This window comes from Corvus moneduloides, chromosome 8 (genome assembly GCF_009650955.1).
Source record: "Corvus moneduloides isolate bCorMon1 chromosome 8, bCorMon1.pri, whole genome shotgun sequence".
In the NCBI taxonomy this organism is placed as follows: domain Eukaryota; kingdom Metazoa; phylum Chordata; class Aves; order Passeriformes; family Corvidae; genus Corvus; species Corvus moneduloides.
Window position 1 is genome coordinate 28542244 of NC_045483.1, and position 23167 is coordinate 28565410.

At 39.3% G+C, this 23167-nt stretch overlaps 1 protein-coding gene across 7 annotated transcripts in view; it reads left to right on the forward strand.

The window, feature by feature from the left end:
* The window catches only part of GRID1 (glutamate ionotropic receptor delta type subunit 1), a 500801-nt gene that overhangs the window by 375259 nt on the left and 102375 nt on the right, over window positions 1–23167 (forward strand). For all 7 annotated transcript variants that reach the window (XM_032115777.1, XM_032115779.1, XM_032115780.1 and 4 more), the window contains exons 5-6: window positions 4289–4342; window positions 16196–16369. In XM_032115777.1, coding sequence (XP_031971668.1) covers window positions 4289–4342; window positions 16196–16369 — 228 coding nt within the window. The remainder of the gene's footprint in view (window positions 1–4288; window positions 4343–16195; window positions 16370–23167) is intronic.

Below are 23167 nucleotides of genomic sequence, written 5' to 3' on the forward strand. Positions count from 1 at the left end.
ATTTTCTAACTGTGAACTCCCCAGTTTACCCTCTGCTTTGTTTTTTCATTGTGGAAAGCTATGATGCTCCTTATCCTCACCATTAAGTTAAAGGATGTGCAAGTAATAACTTTTGCTACTTTGATATCTCTCCTAGCAAAACAGCCTGGTGGTTCATTTATATCATAGATTTCAGGGTGGCAACCCTTGTTTCCAAAAATTGAGACGCAACAGGAACATCTCTTTGCCATCTGCAAGACTTTTCCTTCTAGGATCCCAGGGCTGGTTACAGGACTTCCAGACATTCCTACTGCCTGTTCCCCTGGGTGCACAGTGAGGAGACACCAGGTTTGTAACTATAACAGTGCTGCATGTAATTCTGAACTCTTCAGCACATCCTGCTGTCACTGGAACGCAGCTTGCCCAGGTCTGCTTGAACACCCATAGCATCTCCTCTCAGTTGTGTCTGGCCACTCAGCCCTGCATCCCTTTTTAAGCAGCCTGGATTTTGCTGGGAACAGCAAGGTGCTGACCCTGGCAAAGCAGCCAGGTATTGTGGAAAAGAGCCTTCCCTATTACTGGCCAGCCATTATATGCTTGGAGAGGTTTTCAGTTTCAGACTTTTTTAGAAGGTCAGGAAACGATTGTTTCTGTTCCCCCTTTTTTTTTTTTCTCTGCAGAATTATTTCTGAACATAGCAGTATTTATTGCTTACTTTCCTAACTTCTCCTTTTAATCTTGCAACTGCCATTAGATAAAATAATGAACCGAGTTACTTACTCATAAAGGCAATGTAAATATTTGTTTTCCACTGTATTTCAATAAAATAATGTTGTCATGGATTACTGGCAGTAAATTATTTTAAGTTATACATTTAAAAGTAAACAAAACTATATACGTTAAACTATCTTTGATTATTTTTCATGAAGCTTGTTGTTCCTTTCTTTTATTGGTGTTGCTATGAGATCTGAAATACTCGTATTTAGATTTTCAGTGTCTTCTTATTTCATTTCTATTGCAAATGCTTTCTACTGAGAAATTTTAAACAGTTTCCTGCATTCACTGCTCCCCTTCCCGTCTTCCAGTTCTGGCCTGATTCTGATAGTATCATTTATATGTTGTCACTTGTCGTGGTCCACCGAGTGAATTACAATTCTCATGTTTGGGTTCTGCATTTTACATTTGGCTCTTGAAAGGTAGTTGGGGAGGGAGAAGGGCACAATCTCAAATAAACCTCTTTTTTTCCCAAATTTGTGGAAGTTATTTGCTGCTGAGATAAAACAAATGAAAAGTGGATGCTCTTTAATTTCCAGTGTGCTGTTTATCTCAAAAGCAGATTTTCTATTTGATAGAAATATTATGAAGCATTACTCCCAAGTGTCACCTAGAACCCATCTGCATAGAAAGTATGAAAAGAACTGGGACATTTTTCACCCATATTAATAATTTTTCCATACAAAAGTAGAACATATTTAAACCCGTGAATCCTTCCCCAATAGATGGCAGCGCTTTTACTCAGCTGCAATGATCTCACAAATTCATAGCCTACTTTCTTTATACAGAGTACATTTATCAAGTAGGATGGAATAGGTCCTTCAAGGATGTTTCATAGACTTTTTTTTTTTTATTTTGAATGGATGGACACAATCTCAAACAAATGGCAAGATCTTGAACAGCTTGAATAATTAAAGATGGATGACCATAATCTCCCAAGTGCTGATACCTTTTTCCTCTTTAAAGTAAAAAACCTTGGTAAGTTACGAACATGAAATTCTTTCTTACTTTGAAAATTCTCAATAAATTTCCTTATGATAACACAGGTTTTCAGGACCTTGCTTTTCACACTGCTTAACTTTCATGAGCCTCCAGCAATACACTGGTGCTACCAGAAAGTTGAAACTGGAGAGCTGTTTTTCAATAGGGTTTTTTTAAAGATTTTTTAGGATGGCAAGTCTGTAAACATGGTACAAAATCTGAAGCACAAAATGCAAGAAGTTTCACCTCCCTCCCTTCAGCTCTGTAGGAGGAGCGCTGAATGGTCTGGCACTCTGATGACTAAAGATAAACTCTTAGCAGCCTAAATTTAGGCACCTCATTTTAAAAACTTTGGCCCAGAAATGTGAACCCAGAAGAATGAGATATGGTAATTCATTTCAAATTCCCTGGCTCTTGCATCTCCCCAGACTGAGCATTTATTCATACAAATTGCTCACTGTTGCAGATGAATCACAAAATGTAGCCAGTGCAATAACTCTGCACCTGAGCATTATTTAATTCTGCTTTGCTAATGCTAGAAGCACTTTGCTCTTTCTCTATGTGTTTTAGCACCTGGCTCTTTTGGCTTTGTCTGAATGTGTTTGGGAGGTGAATAGGGAGAAAATGTACACATTTTTGCCCTCCTGTTCATCACTTCTATCTTTCCTAAGAGCTGCTGTTCCTCGATTAGGTGGTCAGCTTAATGTTCCTCCCAGCTTAAAGAAATGCAAGGGAGGCAATTACCAAGGGGACAAGTTTTCAGTGCATGTTTAGGAGAGGATTATTTTGTCAGAAGTGTTATCTCTAGTGGGTCTCATCTGCTTTGACACCAGGTTTTGTTACTTTCCTATAATGCTCTTTATGGTGAAGAGAATTACTGTGTTCTGTCTGTGGTGATTTTCGTCATTTGATGAGTTTGCAGTTTCTCTTGGGATTTTTGTCTCTTTAAAGGAGTATTTCAGCTTGTGGACATGAGAAATAGGTGGAGGTATGTATGTTGCCCACAATTTTCTCATATGTTTGTGTGGGCTACACAAATGAGCAAAATTTTACAACACAGTTACTTAGGCAAGTAATTGATACCATTTTTAAGGACACGGTGTAAGCTAAGATTACTGTTAAAGATGCTGGTGTTGGTTACTTAGTGAAGTTCTGCTTCATGTTTTTGAAGGGATCGGATATCCCTTAGCCTGTATTAAGGATGGATCTCTTGTCATTCCACTGCAGCCTTAGAAGTCGTGGGTGTTTATTCTGAGCCAGTCATCTGTAGTCGGTGTCGTAAGAGAAGGTGATTCATCCCATCTGACACTAAATATCTGAGAGGCTTATTATGCAAATGTGTTCTGAAGAGGAAGGTGGTTGATGATGTTCCTGCTCAGCCCAGTGCTACAGTCTACAGAGCCTCTCTGTACTAGTGCAGTAGTTTTTGAAATAGTGTGGAAATTATCCAGGTTAAAACCCAGTAACTCGAAGTATTTTTTTCGTCTGTATTTGTTTGGATTTTTTTTAACTGGGTTCATAGGGCCATTTATAACAGAGAGATAAGAATATCTTTTCAATAAATGGGGTCGTACTGGCGCAGAGGAAAGAAGTGGTTGAAGGCAGGAACATTCAAAACTGTGTAATGAACTGCTTCCTGAAATACATGTGTGCACTGTTTTATTAGGAGAGATGAACACACAGCAGTAATTGTTTAACCATGTATTAAGCAGGGCATTAACAATATCACTGGCAGTGTAGTGTACATCTCTCCATGCTTGCTATCATTTTATTGGACTATTAAGTGTCTTGAAGTGAACTCATCTATGTCAAACAAAGGGAACTTCTATGTATGTTGCTGGATCCTTCCACTGAGCTTCTCCCTCAGTACTAGTAATGCAGTCTTCCCCAGTTTTAACTTCCTGCTGGGTTATATGTGTATGGATAAATATTCAAACTGCTGAGATGGGCTGTTTCTTTATAATATATAGTGATTATCCGAGTTCGTACCAGGAAGACAAAAAAAGTGACCATGCAAATCATAACTTTGTCTTGAGCCTTATGTAAATACGAAGAGAGGATGACACACATGGACTTCATTTGAGCATCTCACAGTCATGTTTTGAATTAACTAGGTTAGTTAACAGATAAGCTATCAGAGGCGTAGTGAGCCAGAGACAATATATTTTGGGAGGCATATTGAAAAGAAAGCCAGCCGAGTAGGATGCATTAGATATACCTCAGATAAGTTAGATCTCATGAACGGCATGTTCTGTGCAGTTATTCTCCACAGGATCCCTTATGCTGAGGTACACCCTGCCCCAGTGTGCTTTTGTGGTACATGTAAACAGTCAGGGTACTTTGGTTTAGGAACTGAAGTCAGAGAAAGGTGGCTACCACCAATTAGTTATGAAGCAGCAGAGGAAGAGATGAAAAGAACTATACTGAAACAATGTCAGTAGCACTGAAAACAATAAAAATTAGCTTTACAGTACATTTTTATATAAGTTCTCTCTGGAATATATTTTCCATGTTTTATTTATTTTTATTATTATGTTTCTTTTTATTTTTGTAGGCTGTGGAAACCAACCTTGCATCAAAGGATAGTCACTGGGTCTATGTAAATGAGGTAAGAAAGTCAAAAGAGAAAGCACAGCTCGCTACATTCACTCACCACCATCTTTTGTTTCATATGTTTTGACACACCAAACTGAGCATACATGTAGCATTTTTGCTTTTTGAATGGCACAAGGTTCAAACTCAGTGGTGTCATTGCTTGTCTGTCTTAGTTGAATTGGCATATGTTGAACACCAGAGGTCAAGAGAAAGCTTCCAGTATACCTCAGAGCAGCTGGGAGACTTCTTTTTTACCTTCCTGCTGGCACTATTTCATTAGCTATTTAGGAAGCAGAGAATATCTCATAAGAAATCTCAAATACAGGCATCTCTCTGCCAGAAGCTCACCCTCCACTGCTGTGAAAGCCTGCACACAGATGCCAGGAGAGGAAAGAGCACTGAGGCTACTTGCAAGTTTAGTCCATTGAAATATGTATTTACATGATACACGGGCTTTCTCTAGTGCAGAACTGTGTTAGTGTATTGGCCAAGATCCAGAATAGCTTAAATTCAAAATGTGCTGTTTTCCCTCTGCAGCAAATGGTATCCTGTCCTGCTACAATGATTATTTATTTTACCTTAGTGCCATGATACCCTAATGGGAATCTGTTCAGATTCTCATTTAAAAGACAATGAAATGTTGCACAATATATAGTCATTTATAAATCACTGATAAATGGCAGTGTTTTATAAATTTCTGGTTTAAATAATGATTTATTAAAAGATACAAAATATCTAATTTAAAAAGGACAGTGTTCACTGTCTTATTTTTATATTATAAATGCATAGCTTCTAATTTAACAGCCAATTCCTTTGTTAATTTCTCACTCCTTTCTTTGCACCTAGCTAATAATTTTGGATAGGCAACTTTTAATAGTAACTATAAACTGTATAGAGTGGCATTAGAGAGGCTCTGTAATTAAAGAGGGGTTAGGGAAAGCGAGTCAAATCCCTGCTTGTAACGGCTTTATAAATTCTTTCTAGTCCTTGTTACATTTAAGTACCTCCTGGTTTGTCAGCTGCTGTAATGACCCACTACAAAACGTCAGCAAGATGCCCAGAGAGCCAGTGTTTATATTCACATAAAGATAATGCAGTGCATATTTCCCTAAACATTTACAGAGAGGGAGTGTTTGTGAATTTTTTACTGCTGCTGTTATTGTTCAGATGTTAAACCTCACTTCACGAAGCCTGAGTCTGTAACATCGTGATAAAAGCCCTCGGCACTCATGCGCTAACGTGTGCTCTCACGTACACACACGAACACATCACACAGGGTGTCAGTTCTGCTTCTCTTTTGCAAGCTTTTGTTTTGTCTCCTTTGGGCCTAAAGACTGGGTAGAGAAGCTCGAGAGCAGCGTGTGAATTTAGAGTATAACTTTCTAGTGAAAAATACCAGTGCACACAATTTATGTCTCAAAATGCAATTAAGTCCAAACAGACAATTATAGAAGCTTTTTAGACTCATGAAATTTTGGAGAAATCTTTGCAGGCAAAAGGAAGAGGAAATGTCTTGGCTGTCCTTTCTTTAACAGAAGTGTTGGAGTTTGGGTGTGTGCTTAAAGCTGCTGTGAAAAGAAGGTGCATTGAGCATCCCCATGGATGCATCCATAGAAAAATGGAGGTTTCTTAGGGCTTGCTTCTTATTTAAGTGTGCATCCTCCGATGTTAGTAAGAAGACAGACTGATCATGCTTTCCATGTACATGTTTCCTGTTGGTGGTAGTGGGAACTGCATGAACATTTGATGGAAAAGATGATGCTGATTCTAACTGTGATTTGTGGAATGGAATTAACCCTTAATTCCCAGCAGTCAAATCATCTCTTTTTGATGTGTTTCCACAAGAGTAAAGGTCCATTATGCAAATGGACCAAAACCTTAGTCAGTCCTTTTATTGTCCTGGATAGATTAAGGACCCTACATTTATTTCCCTGTTCACCACGTGACCTAATGATGCCATTGCAAGGAAACAGAAGTGCAGGGCTGGCTGATTGAAGGGGCAGTAGCAGGAAGAGAACACAGGGACAATTTTTTTCCACTGAGGTTCCTTGTATGAAGAGCACTGGATTGTAAACAGGCTTTTCAGGCCTTTTGCACTTCAGGGAACCATTTAAGGGCTTTGCACAGTTTGAACTGCTGAGATTCCTGACCCAGAACACCTTACAGTGAGCTCTGTTTCCCACCTCTCATCAAGCCAGTGAGCATCTGAAACTTGGACTTACCTTGCTGTAGTAAGAATGACTATATAGCATGGTATCTTTTCAGTAAGAGATTTTATTGTCTTCTTACTTTAATTAAATCTACTTTACTCTCTCTGTACTGACAATCCAATAAACACTTGTGTTTGGTTATTTTTTTTCCTTTGTGCACCTTCCCATATGGTAGAATAGGAGTTAAGTTTCAGAGTTAGAAATATTTTATCACTTTTTCCTTACCTAAGCAAGACCACCAAGGTTTGGTTGAGCTAATTTAAATGCGTATGGCTGATAAACTTATTACAGAACAAATGAACAAATGTGGAACATGAGTTGATCTTGAATTACACAGCTGTACTGACAAAATGCTCTTTGCTGGTTTTCAATAGCCTGGGTCTGTGCTGAGGTAACTGTTCAGGTTGGATGGCATGCTGGTGAGAAAGGACTCGGTCATCTTTAGAAAAAGGCTGGCGAATTGGGAGTTGAATTTATTGTGTGGGGTTGGAAGGTTGAAACATTACCTGGCAGGTTTTCTAGGAGAAGAGAATACACAGGGATTGGTCTTTTCAGACAGTATCATGCCCTCATGTGTGCTCTTCAGAGCCAAAGTCCTAAAAACCCTCCTGGTTTAAAAATACATATTTGTGTGTCCACTTTTCTGGTTTCAAATGTTATGCTTCAAAATTGCAGATCTGTCAAAAGTAGTGGAGATTAGAGGGGGGAAAAAAAAGAAATGTGTTTCTAACTACCCACCCTCTTTTTGATTCATGTTTCATCATCTGCACTTTTATTTTTCTTCATCTAGAATTACTAAATAATCCCTTGCTTTCATTTAGGTAGTGATGCTACCTGAATTCTGGATTAAACATGCCAGGTAGCTTGTTAAAAGCAAGAATGCTTGTGATTCTTGTCTGTGTAAAAGCAAACTCTTCCAAATTATGATTACTCCATGTTTAGCTGTGTCTCCAGAATAGTCCAAAACATTTTATTATCATCGATTGTGTTGGGAACTGCCAATTGCTTGCAGTTTTGACCCAATGGAAGATCTGTTAGAACATATCTGGTGTTCTGTTTGAACCTTTGCTGTTTATACCTTTAATGGTTGAAGTGACCCAGCAGCTTTGATAGCCATCTGCTGCTGCTTCTTTTGGCAAGACTGGCACAGTTGCAGATGGCCCCTATTTTTTGGATGTTTGTTTCCTGGGTTTTTTTCCCTAGTTTTCTTTATTATTTTTACTTTTCTCTTACTTTTCTTTCTCTTTCATACCTGACATCAAGCATCTCTGCTGGCTCCTCATGACATTTTTTATTCTCCCCTTCTCTTTTTCTGCCTTTTCTGAGAAAATGCTGTGCCTTCCCCAGGGCATGTGTCTGTGGGAGAGGTACAAGAGCAATACTTGAAACTGAATTTGGATGTGCTTGCATCAGGAACAGTGCTCCAGGAGCCTGTGTCTGCTTCTTTACTAGCAGCAGCAGTAGGTCTGGGGGTATAAATAGAATTAGAAACCATATTTCCCTTTTTGTGGGACATTTCATGGTTTTGAAATTGAAATCTCCATTCCAAGGGTAAAGAAAAGATAAATTATTCTGCAAAACTGGAATATGGAACAAAAATATAGTCAAATTAAACACAGGATTTTATTCCTTCTATCAATGTATTTAATTCTGATTCCAGGTTTCTAAACATTCACTGTTTTTATGTGTAAATCAGTAGAAAAGGTAATGAGCTACTCTTCCTGCAAGTGGAATGGTACAGAATTTGGCAGATAATTTGAATGAGTTGTTTCACTACTATGATGCCCTCTTTTAGATTTCTTTTTTAACTATTCAGAAGTTTAATTGAAAGCTGTAAGACAGGGTCAGGCAAAGCCCAAGACTACTCATTGATATAGGAGAGCACTTTTTGTGAAGGGCAGGTAAGGATGAAGAGCGTAACATGTCAAAACCATCCATATCTGCTCTGGAGCTGAAGAGAAGGAAAAACCTTTGCCTGGAAATATACAGAAGACACTGAGGAAGACTCTTTTTGAAAGAGCATTTTTTTGGACAAAAATGCCCCAAAGACAAGAAATTAAAGGAAGATTTTAAGTTCCCTGGCAGCTGAAAAAGTAGGGTTGAGATACAGGCAGGGCTTCACAAATTTCCTTTGATTGACGTTATCTGTACGTGCTTAAAAAGTTAAGGCAGTCATCAGTACAGATTTCATTATGGCTGAGGAAGAATGGGCTAGAAGCCAGAAGACAGTTGGTGTGAAAGTGGTCATGCCATGGCAACATGCACTTTTTGGAGAAGAGGGAGAGGTGGGAAGAGGACAGAAGGGTTAACAGACATCAATAAAAAGATTGTCCAACCTCACAGCTTTGGGAAACTATTAATGCTTTTGGAAAGATAATACAGTAAGCAAAGGGTGGCAAAAGAACTGTGGGATTCTCTGAAGATGAAGGCATAACAAGGTATCCTTATGGTGCCAGTGGCTTATCTTCACAGAACTTGAAATCAGAGATGAATTCTAAAGAAAAAGTGATTGTAAAAAAGGGCTAGGGAAGACTGTAAAGGTGTAACAAAGTAAGGGATTATAAAATAATCCCTTTGTGTTGCAAAAGGACTCATACCAGAGACCATGAAAAGTAATAAGAAAAAGTTTAGGTATAGCAGAAGATAAAGAAAAGTGAGAGGTGATTACTTGAAAAATGAGAATTTAATGTTTTTACTTAGTTCCCTGATTCTGACTTTATAGAGACTATTAATTATGACCAGACTTTTAAAAACATATTGTTGGTAGTTCCAGATTATTTAGATGAATCTGAGGCATTCCACCAGGTGAGATTTAATACAGAGAAGTGATGAGTGTTTTGCTTGTGGCTACAAAATGGGGTATAGGTGGTGAGCATCTGCAGGAGCAGCTTAGAATGCTTGTGGATAAAATCAGAGTGACAATCAGTCCTGTTGTGGTCCTGCTGAGTTAGCAAATGTAGTCCTCAGATAGGATACCAGAAACATCCATTGTAAGATAAGGCAGGCAATTATTTCACTCTGTTTGATATCAGCTTGGCTTTGTTGGAACAATATTGCAAGTTTTGGGCAAAACACTTTGAAAAAAAAACAAGACATGCAGAACAATGTTGAAAATGTAGAGGAGAGCACTAAGTGTGATAAAAGCTTGGTAAAATATGACCCATGTGAAAAGGCTGAAAAACCTGGGTATAGCAGTACAAATAAAACAAGAATATGATCCCATTTCCACTCTGGAAATATAAAGGAAATACAATTTAATCTTCTGCAGTGGAAACTAGATCTAGTATTGGAGAATGGTTTATGATCTGAGAACGTATAGGAACAACTTCCTTGGTTACCTTCTTCCGTCCCATTATCTCTCTTCATACCTGGTTCTGCTCTTGTTTTTTATTATTTATTTTTCAGCATCCTACTCACATTATATAAGTCAGCTAAACAATTTCAGTGTCAGTATGCAAGGACAAATACAACAGTGTTTGGAATGCCACTGGGTATTTTCTGATCTGCACCTTCTGTTCTAGGTCTGTCCACACAGCTTTTTTCAATATGGTTATGACAGTGGCAGTTTATGCAAAGAGTCACTGCATATATTTCTTATCGAAGCATTTATTCTGTACTTTTCATGGTAAACAAGAATGTTTGGGATCTGTGACTCATGGTTGATTTCCAGTCATCACAGACCTCCATCCTTCTCTGCCTACCAGTGAATAAGCTGGAATGACTCTTTTTGAGTCAGCTAAATCCACCCTTGGGATCACCTCAGCGATTTGACTTAGCCAGGGATGAACTGAGCGTTGTGTTTCCTGATATCAGTCATTTGTAATGGAGGATTATGTGGTAACTGTGTGTGCTTTGGATAGAAGTATGCCTAGTAATGAATTTCTTGCACTTTTAGTGTTTTAAAAATAGATTTAATTGTAAGGTGTAAAAAATAAGTCTGAAAGCTAAAGATCAGAGCTCCTTCTTGATTTTTTGTTTTCATTTGTTGCTTTTGCATTACATTGATTCTCATTGATTCAGATCAATCCACATCAGAGCAGACACAAAGGAACGTCTGTCATTAACACAAAATAACTTCTTTTTTAGTTTTAGAATCACCACATTCTTTACCATATGGACTAACAAATGCTGAAATTCAGTATTCGCTTCTAAATTCTCAAACTGCAACCACAGGAATAGTGGGAAGAACTAGTAGAAATTTTGTTATTTTACTGCCTAAAAGATCAGGTAGGCACTAGAAAGGAATGTACTATGGGATAAAGAAGTCCTCCTTGTAGGTTAAGTGCCAGCCCCTGTGGGTATTTCTGATGGCACAATGGTTTAAAAAGTGAGGAGGTGTTCACAGGGACTGCTCAATGGGTGACTGAATTTCTGAATTCCTGTATTTCAACGTATAGTTTAATGCTATGCAGAGAAACTTGAATCTAAGGTTGAAAATGGGCTCTTTGCTTTGTCACTTAGAAAAACTTGTGCTGTTATTTGTCCCATTTAAAAGCAAGCAAACAAAAATCAAACACCTTATGCTGCAGCATTGTGGGGTGGATAGCAGAAAGATAAGTAGTGTTTTTAATGGCTCTTGCAAATTCAAAGATGCTTTTTTTACACATACAATGTGGAAAGCCAGTTGATCTTCGTGTATGAACATGAGCTGAATAACTGGGGCTTTTAAAAATCATCAAAAGCTTTTATATATATATATAAGCAAAAACAGTCTTAAAAAAAAAAAGTTAGGGACCAGTTTGTTATTGGTGGAAATCTTTTTTCAATAAGAAGTTTGAAACAAATAGCTGTAGAAATAGAGTATTATACAAATTCCAAGCCCTTAGGAAGGCAAAGTATTCAGTGGTAAGAAGACAACTGAAATTCTTGTAAGCTTTAATTAAAAAATCAAACTAAACTCTGATTAAAAGTTGCTTTTAAATATTTTCTCTTTTCAGTCCTCAATAAGATACTGTTTTGAAAATATTTGAGTCAGTAAGCACAGAGAAACTACTAAAGTAAATGCAGCTGTAATGTATTTGGTTAAATTCTTCCCAGCTATGATGATACTTGCCAGAAAAGCTCTCTTAGCTGAAAAGGAGAAGGGAGAAGTGAAGTAGGAGGAAAAGTTCTTGGAATTTTTTTTGAAGGAAAAGTAATAAAAAAATTTGGAAATATAGCAAGAGCACACATTTCATCAGAGAAGCCTTAGACAGGAAGTTAGAGTGCTAAGGGACTTGGAGAGCTCTGGGCCACGTGGGGATGACATTGTCCTCATCTCTTGACTACCAGTCAAAAATTTTAGACAGCAGTTGACCTTATTCTTCCATTTTGGACAGATGACACCTTCCAAATGATGCTGGTGGTGTTGCCAGCAGATTAATTTATAGATCTTTAGTGGACAGATAGAACTTTCCCAAGCTCAGCCCAGGTGATCAGTCAGAGCATAGTGCAGAAAAATGGCTATTGATGCTTTTCCTTTTCCCTCTCAGAACATCCACTCAAAGCATCTTTCTTCTAGTCCTTCTCTGGACTCAAGCTCAATTCTTTTTTCTGCTGGTTTTACAGGTCTCTATTCACCACTGTTTCATTGTCTATAGGAGGCAGTTTTCTCTATGAGGGACAAGAAAGTGTCCCATCAACATCCTGGTTCTTACTTTCTATTTCTATCCCACATCTCCTTTGCTTCTGCCAATATTTGTATTCTTTCCTTTCACCACATCACACATGCCCAGTATATGTCTGCAGGTACTGGTCCTCTTGATTTGAGAATCAAGTGGCTTCTCAGCTGTCATCTGGGCACTTCTTTATTATTTTCCTTTATAAAATATTTTTTTTAAATTGAGAAAAATTGAGCAGAAAATAGAATACTAATTATCAGATAAAGTCTATCTCAGCAAGCTACTTTTTTCCCCAAGGGCAGCATGTAGGAAGGTGTTAGATAATGAATGATGAGCAGAGTTTTCTTAGAGCATGGCTGTAGAGCAACACTGGGAAAACTCACTTTGGAAGAAAAAAAACCTTATGAATGCAGTGGGGTTTTTTCACTTTTTTGGAAAATATTTTTCTAGAAATGCCTTTATTATATGCATTTTGGGTGATCAGCAGCTAGGCCCTGTGCAAATTTTTATGGCCTAATTTTTGTTTGGGTAGAGCCAGGACTGGGGTTCTGCTCACTTTTTCTCTTCATATGGAGGTACCTAGGATTATTTTCTTTGTTTCATTTTAAAGCACCTATCTGTGTAATGATATTTATGTTCACTTTGATAACCAGAAGTTAGTAAATCTTTAACACTTCCCCTTGTCTTACTTTTCGTTGGAAAAATCCAGACCTTTTAATGATCATTTATGAATGCAAGTGGGGCAAGCATTTTAAGATATTCTCAAATTATACAAAAATACAGAGTAAAAAATAAGTTTAAAAATGGAATAGAAATACAAGGAACACAATGTGGAAGTTTCATAAGATTTAGTAAATGACATATTTCAGTGCAAAATGTAGCAATTTGCAATTACACTTTATTCTAATTGTATTCCAGGTACTCTTTTACTTGCTTAAGGAAATCTCACTTGTCTCCTTTGGCCACTCTCTTTAACACCACAGAATTTTTATTGATTTATTTATCTCCACAAAAATCTGTGGGTTTTCTTTTTCTGATAAATGCTTGAAAGTTATACATAGACATGAAACTGTACTCCATGTGTACCTGCATCCTGCCCAAAGAAATTTGTAGGGCTTAGAACTGACCTAATTCTAATGCTGTGAAATTACACAGAAAGAGTCTTTGTCAGCTAGGAGCAAGGTCAGAGATGAGCTTGGATGAGTTGTTTTATCAGTGAGTTCCACACTAAAATCAGTGGTGGGGTTTTTTGTTTGCTTTGTCCAGCTTTTACTATCATTTTGTGTGCTTTTTTTCCCCCCCAAGAGAATTACTTTTTAATATGGAATAATATTTTGTTAAATCAGAGGATCTCTTACTGTATAAGCACTCACTATGATCTGAGAAAGACATCTGGACACCCAGTGCAGAGGCCTTATTTCTAGGACTAGAGCTAATTAATTTTAATTATGACTACATCCCTGCAGATATTTTGAGGAGCATTGGGTAAAAAGAAGTGAGGTAGTGCTGGATGTGTGGGAGAACAATGAGGATGGGAGTTGGACAGGTGATCGTGCACACTTGTATTAGAATGTTTTCTGGGGTAAGAAAAGTGGATGGGGTCCTTTCTTTAAAAGATTGATCTTTTTATTTACATATATGTGTGTATCCATAGGTGTGTGTGTGTGTCTGTTCATGTGGGATGCAGAGAAGCCAGCAAAATGTAAATGTTGAATAAATCTATCTACAGGGTAAGCTGTGGTGAACCTTCTAGAAAAATAGCTAATTGAATGATGTTTTCTGGATTTTCAACAAGTGTTCATTTATAGATGTAAATAGTGCATTGAGGGGAGTTAGAATAACCCAGAAAACAGTATTAATACTACTGAAATATCCAAATAAATCGCTAGCTTGTCTCCACAGGCATCCTTGTTCTCACTGCTGTTCTGTTTAATCCTCCAGTTTTCTCAGGGATGTGTTCTCTGGAAATATGTTTCAGTTCTTTAAATTATTAATGTCATTAAAATTTATAATTTTCTGTCATTACCTCTAGGAAAATAGAGATTGTAATGTGAAACATAATTGTCTTATTTTGTGATTTGTGTTATGATAGTTGAGCACGACTAAAGTGGATTTAAGTATTCCCCTGAGCAATATGACGTGGTATTGCAGACTAACTGAAGTTCTGTGTGTGCAGATAAATAAACAGATAAACCCATTCCACAAATGACCAACGTTTGTGTTTCTGAGACATCTTTGACAGGCTGTGTATCACCTAGAGGCGACACAAAATGTGTGTGGTGAGAGCAGAACTGAAGGTTTGGGTGATTTGTGGTGCTTTTTTTTTCTGTTTTCAGCCATTTGGTCTGAGTGTGCCTACCAAGGGATGCAGTCTAGGAGGTTATGAGTTAAAGCTGTGCCATAAAACTGTCTCTCCCTCAGACTTCGGCTTTGACACGCTGTGTGGTTTTAACAGCCCTCAGCTCCACAGAGGAGAAATCTGGAGGGGTCTGTAGAGCTTGGGGGTCTGCTACACTGTCTCCTTGCAAGGCTGCAGGTGGTGCTGCATTTTCTATTAAGCCTCAAAATCTTTGCCTTCTATAAGAATATATTTGTTTTCTGATTTACTGTTTTCATGCCACACCAGTTGGTCTGTCATTAATGCAATGAATTTCACCTTCTGCAAAGTTAAAAATTCTCCTTCCTAAAAAAAGATGGGAAATTGGCAAAGAAACTCTAAATTGAGCCAAGGTACAGTACTAGTCAACCATAACAAGTAATTATTATAACCCCATGGTCATTTCACTCACAGCTTGACAGAGAAAATAGCAAGAAAACAAAATATTTTTTTTTTCTTGAATGTTAAATGTCCAGGGCCAAGTTCACTTCTGCTGATGACACAAGGTATGGGCCCTGTTGACCAAGTAATTGCAGCAACATGAGTAATTTTCAGCCCCCTGAACTGCAAGGGGCTGAGAGAGCCCTGTGCAGGCTGGACACTGGGCTGGCCCAGCTGTGCAGCCAGGGCAGTCCAGCTGTGCTGGGGACAGGCTGATGTGACTTGCAGATGCTGCTGGTGGCCCTGATGAGGGGCTGGGATGGACAGTAGCTGCCTGGGGGGTGAGTGCAGCAGCAGTGCCTGCCTTTCCTCACAGTGAACTCCTGCCAGGACAAAAAACATCACAAGCTGCACCTTGGTTAGGATTTCAGGATCAGCTGAGCCTCTGATTTTCAAACTGGGGTAAAAAAAGGGGTTTTTGTTTTGTGTGTTTCTTTAAATACAAAATGTGTAAAGCATGGAGTTGAGCTGGCTTCAGTCTCCCTGTAAGAGCAGTAGATGCAGGCTCTGCCCCAGGATGGATTAGAGGGTTGGGGTGTCTGAAGGGGCGCTTTGGAAAGTGTGAAGCCTGGAAAGAAAAGCAGCCTGTCCTTGAGGTCTCCTTATATCTTATCCCAAATTATTCTGTGTGCAGAAACTGGTGTTCCTAAATGTGTCAAACCCCTCCATAAAGTTTCTCCTATTTTTTATTTTCTAATACAGACAAGCTCAAAAGACTTCCTTGAGTCATTATCAGAATTAGTCTGCAGAAATGATCTATTGTACTAACAGGAAAAGTGCTTTCTTGTACCATTGTTCACAGGTGAAAGAGCCATATTTCCTGAAGACTGTTATGTTTTTCAATTGTTATTTTGTCCTGAGGATATAGTGAGGTTCTAGTCTGTCAAACAAAAATTCTTTCTATATAAATTTCATTTCAAGGCTCTTTTTTTTTTTTTTTTTAAGAAATTTATTGAGACCATTTTGGTGCTTTCCTTCGAGGAACTATATCTGCAAAATTGTAGTATTGCCAAGATAGATGGTACTGTGCTAGGCTGTGTTCTTTGGTTTCATATGATGTATAAAAAAATAGCATTTTTGTTGTTAAACATAAAATAACATTTGGCCTAGACTAAGCATGTGCATCTGTAATATTTTTCTCCTATTGTCTTTTTAGAAACATTTAACCAATAATGAAAGAAAAACATAAATTGTCTGGACAAATATATGTTTTTAAATGGCTGTGTCTCCGTTCACAGGAAATCACTGATAATGAAATATTAGAGTTGGTGCACAGTGCTCTGGGGAGGATGACAGTTATTCGGCAAATCTTCCCTCTCTCAAGGGACAACAACCAGAGGTGCATGAGGAACAACCACCGTATCTCATCCCTGCTGTGTGATCCACAGGAAGGCTATCTTCAGATGCTGCAGGTCAGTAGCTGTGCACAGCAGAAAAAATCCCATCTTAGGACTTTGCCATGGGACAGTTTTCTTCGACTGTATTAACTCACAGGGGGAATCAAATGAGTACAGATAAATCTGAGGATGTAACCTTTGGTCAGCTTTCCTTGAGTTTATCAATTTATTTTATTTCCCAGGACTGAGTGCTTTAGTTGTGATGTTACGTCCATGAAGTGGTTACACTAACCCAGAGCTGATTTTGCATATTTCATTGTCTTAAGAATCCTTCTATATTTGAAAAATATTGTGCCATCATAGTCCTGTGGTATTACTGCTTGCTTACTGTATTTATGCTTATTAGACCTCTGTTGTGAAAGAGTTAATCTGGAAGGATAACAGAACTCTGATAGGTATTGGGCTGTAGAGCATTTCATATTTAGGTAATGGACTGAATCAAGCTGATGTATTCAGTCTGTCCCTTTTCAACAGTCTCAGAAGTTTCCACCAGCAGATAATTGTCTGAGCGTGTGAAATATGCACTGCTAGTTCAAGTGTCGGGGTTTGATAACACATTTGACTCTGGTGTTAGCACCATCTTGACATTTCTTGGCAATTTATCCCAGATACCAGAATTTTTCTTGCAGTAATTTAAATATTATTTAATAGGTGCTACTTCCAGTGATAGTGCAATAATTTAGAAACACAGGCCTTGGACTTTCAATGGGCCTTGTGTGTTTTGGTTTACTTTAGACACAGTTAAAAATCTCATTTGTATCACTGTTGAAGGTGTTGGATATAGCTGTAAACTTTAGTGGGACTTAGAATATAAACTTGCTTGATATCTTCTAATTGCAAACTTAGTCTTAAACTGAGATGGGTTGAGTGAGGACACAGTGGTTGAGCCTGTGGGTTGTCCAGTGTGGGTGTGTGTGGTGGAGTGATCGAGAAGGGGCTTGGTTAGGGCTTGGGGAGGGGCTGTCACCAGCCTGGGCTGCCACAGCCTGGTCAGGAGGGTGGTGTGGGGTCAGGGCTCCTGCAAGAGGGAACTCAAGTCCTGGCTTGGAAGAGTTTCTCAAGAACAAGGTGTGAGGCTTATAGAAGCCCAGGGGAGAGGCAGGGAGATGGTCAGGAATGGAGGTGGGTTAAGATGTCCCAGGGGGATAGGGGTGTTAATTTTACTTATTTGCACTCTACTAAAAAGTTGTAGCTGCTGAAATTGAAATCCTTTAAGGGACAGATATGAAGAGTTCCTCCTTGAAGAGAAGCTCTGCTGGCTCAGATTCTGCCCTAGCCATGGCAAAGTTTGGGAAATGCCAATCACACCCCCTGTAGTTCTGAATGTGGCTGTATTCTTTCTGGACAGGGGAAAATCTATGCCTGTCTTGGCTCAGAAAGAAAAGACACTTTTGATCTTTGTTAGTAACTCTGAGGTATGCTGTAATGAGAACAAAGGCCGCTCATTTCAGAGGATCAAAGCAATTTCCAGTATGATGAAAAATTATCCGTGCTGCACCAACAAATCACTCATTGGGGAATAATCTTCCATTACAGCGGGATTTTGAGTATTGCTGCCTGTGCTCGTCTGTGCATAATCTAATTCAGAGGCTCATCTGAAGGGCTCTGACAGGCCTCTGAGCAAGTTCTAATTTGCTAAAACTGTAACTGGTCTGCTAGCACCAACAGCCTCATGTCCTATTACTAAATTTCATTGATAAGGACCCTTAGATAAGGACCCTCTTCCTGATGATTCCCAAATGTGGATTTTGGGAAGCAAAACATTCTCAGCTTCTATCTTCCAGAAATATGATACCACCTTAGAAACTGTCTTTGAGAGAATGGTATGGTAATGTTCTGCTTAGCCCATTAGTGCCTTCTCTATGAACTTAAGAGAGAGAGACAAAGAAGCGCAGAAGTAAAATGTTCACCTTTTGGCAGCTGATTCCATAACTTTCATGTCCAGTTGCATTGGCATGAAAGACAAAGGGCACACGTGAGAGCTCTCTGAATTAGCCGTCCCCAGTATATTTTTAAGTGTCTATAGATTGGATGCAGGGCGCTTTTCTCGTGCACAGGTGCCCTGGGGTGACGTTATGAAGCCGCTTTATTCCTTACCCGTCCGCTCCGTGCCCAAGGCCGCTGTGCCTTTAAGCTGGGCCCGGGGCCGGGCGGAGCCAGGGCCGGGTGCGGGGCCTTTGAACGGCTCAGCCCAGCGGCTCGGGGGCTCCGGGGCTCGGCACGGAGTGCCCGGGAGCGCTGTGCTGCTTTTCTGGGATTCCTTTGTGTTCCAGCCAGCTGGGAAAAGGTTCTGTTGGTTTTCTTCTTGTTCTTTTTTCCCTTTCCTTCCCCTTGCCTCACTGCCTCCCTTCCCTCCTCGCCGGTCCGGGGAGCCTGCAGGGGCGGCCCCAGCGGGCCCGCGGGATGGCCCCGGCTGGTCCGAGCCCGCGTGTCTGTTCCCTCTCTGGGAATTTCCTGTATTTTGAGGATTTTTTCCCCCTGTTCTACCCTGTTTTGTTTGGTCTTAATAAACAGTTTGGTTTTTTCCACTCTCACTTGCTGTGACCCACTTGTCTTACTGGTGGAGGAAAAAGGGAGGCCATTATCCCTTTGGAGGAGACACTCAATCCGGAGTTTTTCCTCCTGAAGTTTTGTCTCAAAACCCAAGACAGCAGTTATACCTGAAGTGTATAGCTTCATTTATGTTTTATAGGTTTTGCCAGTATACCTTATGTAACACCTTGTGGACTTACGGCTCATATTAATTTCCGAGTGTGACTGACGTGTTATTAATGGTCCTGTAATTCAGGTACTTGCAATTTTCTGTTTCCTTTTTCTTGCTTAAAAAAAATAGTGGTGACCTTTTGTTGTACAGAAGTACATCACTGAATTACCCCCGTTGCCAGAGGCTGCAGGAGCTCCAAGCTCTGTATCAGGCTGCATGAATCCACCAGAGGCAGTGCCCTGCCTGCCAGCACCGAGTCTTTGTGTTGCTTTGAAGTACTTTGATTAACACCACAGTTTGGAAATCCCTGCCTCATTCTCCCTTGGGCGGTCTCATATTAATAATTGTTTGTTGTCAAGGTAACTTACTAGCTATTGTTGGTTAATTATTTATTTAATGACTTTGAAGAAGAATAAGCTAATCTCTGTCAACCTCTAGCTGTAGTATTTTTCTAGGGGAGAATTTAGCGTTTTTAACAAGCTAGTGAAAAAAGAAACATTTACGTCATGGATTATTAACTTTGTTCTGGCTAAATTAATGAAAATCTTTTTGGAATGATTTTGTTCTCTGTGTCTTTAGTACCATATCCTGGAAAGTTGTTTTTCAGTGGGTGATCATCCCGGTTTGGCATTCTGACAAGCCTTTTAAAGATCAGGCTGTTCTGCAAGCTCATCCAAAAACTCATCTGTTCTGAATGCTTTGTGGAAATCCAATCTTATTCCATCAACCCACTTGTCAAAATTTTGCTCATGCCCTTATTTCTTGCACATATAATATACTCATCTGGGTTTCTGCTTCAAGTGGAGAAAAAGCTTTATAAAGTTTCCTGTCTTGACCATTTTATTTGACTTCAGAGGACTGCATTGCTCTCTTATTCTTCAGGTAGGATTTTTTGTGTCCATCTCATTTACTTCTGGTAAATGGAAAAGACACAGTTTAGAACTTGCTTTCTTCCACTGACTGTTGGTATCCTGTGGTTTGGGCCATCAGTGTTGTCAGTGTTGACTCATCTGGAGAGAAAGCACTGAAGCACTTCAGGATTTATAGTTAAATCTAGTTAGTCCTAGCTAGACCTAGTATGTATCCCCACATGGCATTTGAATGGTATACAATGGTATAATTGCTATTAAACTGTAGATTATTTCACAAATGTTCTTACAGACTCAATTTGAAGAAATTTTACTGTATAACTTGCTTCTTTCCAAAGTATTTCTCTTTAAGTATTCGTTTTGATGGCACTCTACAAACTTGATTTTCAATGAAGGTATTTTTTTCTTTCATCAGGTTAGTCACGATGCATTCATAAATTCAAAATCAGATCTTTTTCTGTTTACGTTTTTTTAAGAAAGAATTCTCTTTAGAAATGTAATTCCCATTAACTTGTTTTTGCCCTTGCTTACCATTTATGTATTCGATGAGTTCAATCCATGTTAGATTCTAAAGATATTAAAATATATTACAGGGACACAGTGTATCTGAAATTGTTCAGCATGGTCCAAAATAGATAATAGGATTGAAAAGGCAAAAAGAAAACCCCAACATACTGTGTCACAAAATTAATGAGGTTGTTCCTGATTGAGAGTCCAGCCTCTCTACTGAAGAACTACTCCAGGCATTGCTTTGACGTATTTGAGGAGATCTTGAGAAGTGTGGGAGGATATTCATTGAAAGAGCTGATGATCTCCTTGAGTAAAAATTCCATTCTTCAGCAATATGTCCATCAGACATCTGTGTAGGCATCTCTTAGCAGTTGCTCCTACAAAGCTGGGGTTTTATTTCTGATCTATCTTCTGTTCAGGAGTCACTGCAATTTAACTACTGTAAGTGAAGTTATTTTTTTAGCATGTGTTTGACTGCCTAAACTTAAGGGCCTGATCCTGCAGTTTTGTCCAACTAAATGGTCTTATTCTCACTTGACTTGTTAACACTGCTGTTATTACACAACTGTAAAGTGCTACTGAGGGGCAGTAAATATTGATTAAACCCTATTAAAGCATTCACTTTCTCCCATAAAGGATTGATGAGCCACATTTTTCCTTTTCTTTCAATGCAAACCTATATTTGCTTGTCTCTTTAGCAAAGTTTAATTTGGATTTTTGGCCAGATGTTCAGTCACAGTAAAATTGTTTCTGAGTACAACGTGAATGTAAAGTATCCTTGAACTGACTTTACTGCCCATTGCACAGCACAAATCTCTCCCTGAAGCCCAATGACGTGTGTTTTCTACAAGGTGTGTTAGCAGAAGAACTCATTAAAAACCCCAAAGCACTGCGGGTGTCCCGTGGCTGTGGGGGACCATGCTGGAGGCTAAAACCCCAGGTAGGCTCTGCAGTCATCTTTTCCTCTCTGCCTCTTTTGACTGCTGGGTTTCTCTGTTTGCATAATTATTTCATTGAATTTTTGTTCAGTGCTCAATCAGGACACAGACAACAGTGGCGATAAGAAAGCATCAGTATCTCCATTTTTCATTTGTTATTGCCTCTGAAACCTAAGTTGTACCTATATTTATTTATAAATGAGGTAGGATAAAATTATGATCTTGTATGCTGTTTTGCAATTCCAGCATTGCTTCTTGTCCTGTTTTACTCTTAGTTGAGTTCAGTTTTCTCTATCGAGGCATTCCTACTAGACTTTCCTTGGATAGTTAGTGTTAGCTGTGCCAAATTCCTGAGATGTTTAGTGAGTGAAGCCAATGCCTCCAGCTAACAAACTTGAGCATTACAGGGTAATCCAGGCCTTGTATTATTGTTGACATGTTGTTACAAAACATACTGGCAAAGAAAACACTCATAATGATGTTAAATGCCCATAATAAATAACTGAAGGACAGTGCGCATTCACAGAATAGAACCTGTAAGAAGGGAAGAGTGTTGTGATATGTGTAACAGTCCTGGTTTGAGGCAAATTCGGAGGAACATCTGAAATGAACGTCCTCTGATAGAAGGCAGGTTACAGCCACCCCTCCTCCACCAGGTTTGGGAAAAAAAAAAATTCCTTGGAGGAAAGTGAGAGGAAAAAAACCCCTATTTATTTAACAAACACAGTGCACACAGGCACGGGGCGGGGGGAAGGAGGGGGAAGAATAATGCTAAATAATAAAACCTCTCACTGTGGAGAAAAACCTGGTAAGATTTTAGTCCTTTCTGTGGCTGTAGTCTCTCTCTCTCCCCTTTGGAGCTGGAGTTCGGCGTGGAGGGCCCCCCCTCCGGGCTGGTGTAAGGTCTCCCAGTGAGGTTCTGATGTTCTGGTGTTCTGAACAGTTCCAGAAGAGAAGAAGAAGAAGCCAAAGTCCCAGGGAAACAAAGTTAACTCTCCGTCTCTCTCTTCTGAGAAAAGGAGCCAAGAGCTGGGAAAAGTAGGAAGGTGCTTTCCTCTGCTCTGTAGCAGCCAGGAACACAGGAGAGTGTACATCTGTGTCCTTGAACACCAAACCACTCCGTTTTTTTGTTCTTCCTTTCTCTTGGACCCAGCTTAAAGACACAGAAAGGCACAGGAGGAATCATGTCTGGGCATAGATAGGGGATACGCATCATAAAGTCACCCCAAGACAGTAACTATGTAAAAACAGGAGAAAATTAAAAAGGAAAGAAGAGCTGCTTATCAATTAAAAAGAGATCCTGAGAGCGCAGTCATGAAAAGAAATCTTTGGAAAGCTCATCGAGATACTTAAAACTGGAGTGGACAAAACACTAATACACTAGTTAGATTCCTTACTGTCAGAAGGCTTGAATAAATATACAATTGAGGCCTGTTTTTTGGTGGTATTAGTAATTTTAGTAGTTTTATTTCATTTGCCTCAGCGATAATAAATAAATTAATAGCCCCTTGTAAGTTTGAAGCTGACATTTGAGTCTTTAATGTGCATGTTTGTTTTCTGACTGTTTTTCCCATGAATGCCAGACTGTTGGCTGTGATTTCACTCTTCCTGAGCAGCTCATTGTGTATTTATGTATTTATAACATAGTCACTGGTGCACAGTCTCACAGTGGGCTCTGCCCACGAGAGAGGCTGATAGGTGTGGGCAGGGCCAGGAGGAACAGCATCCAGCCTCCAGCCTCCCAAGGCAGCCCTGGGGGCAGTGGTGACAGGGATGTGGTGTGGCACCTGTG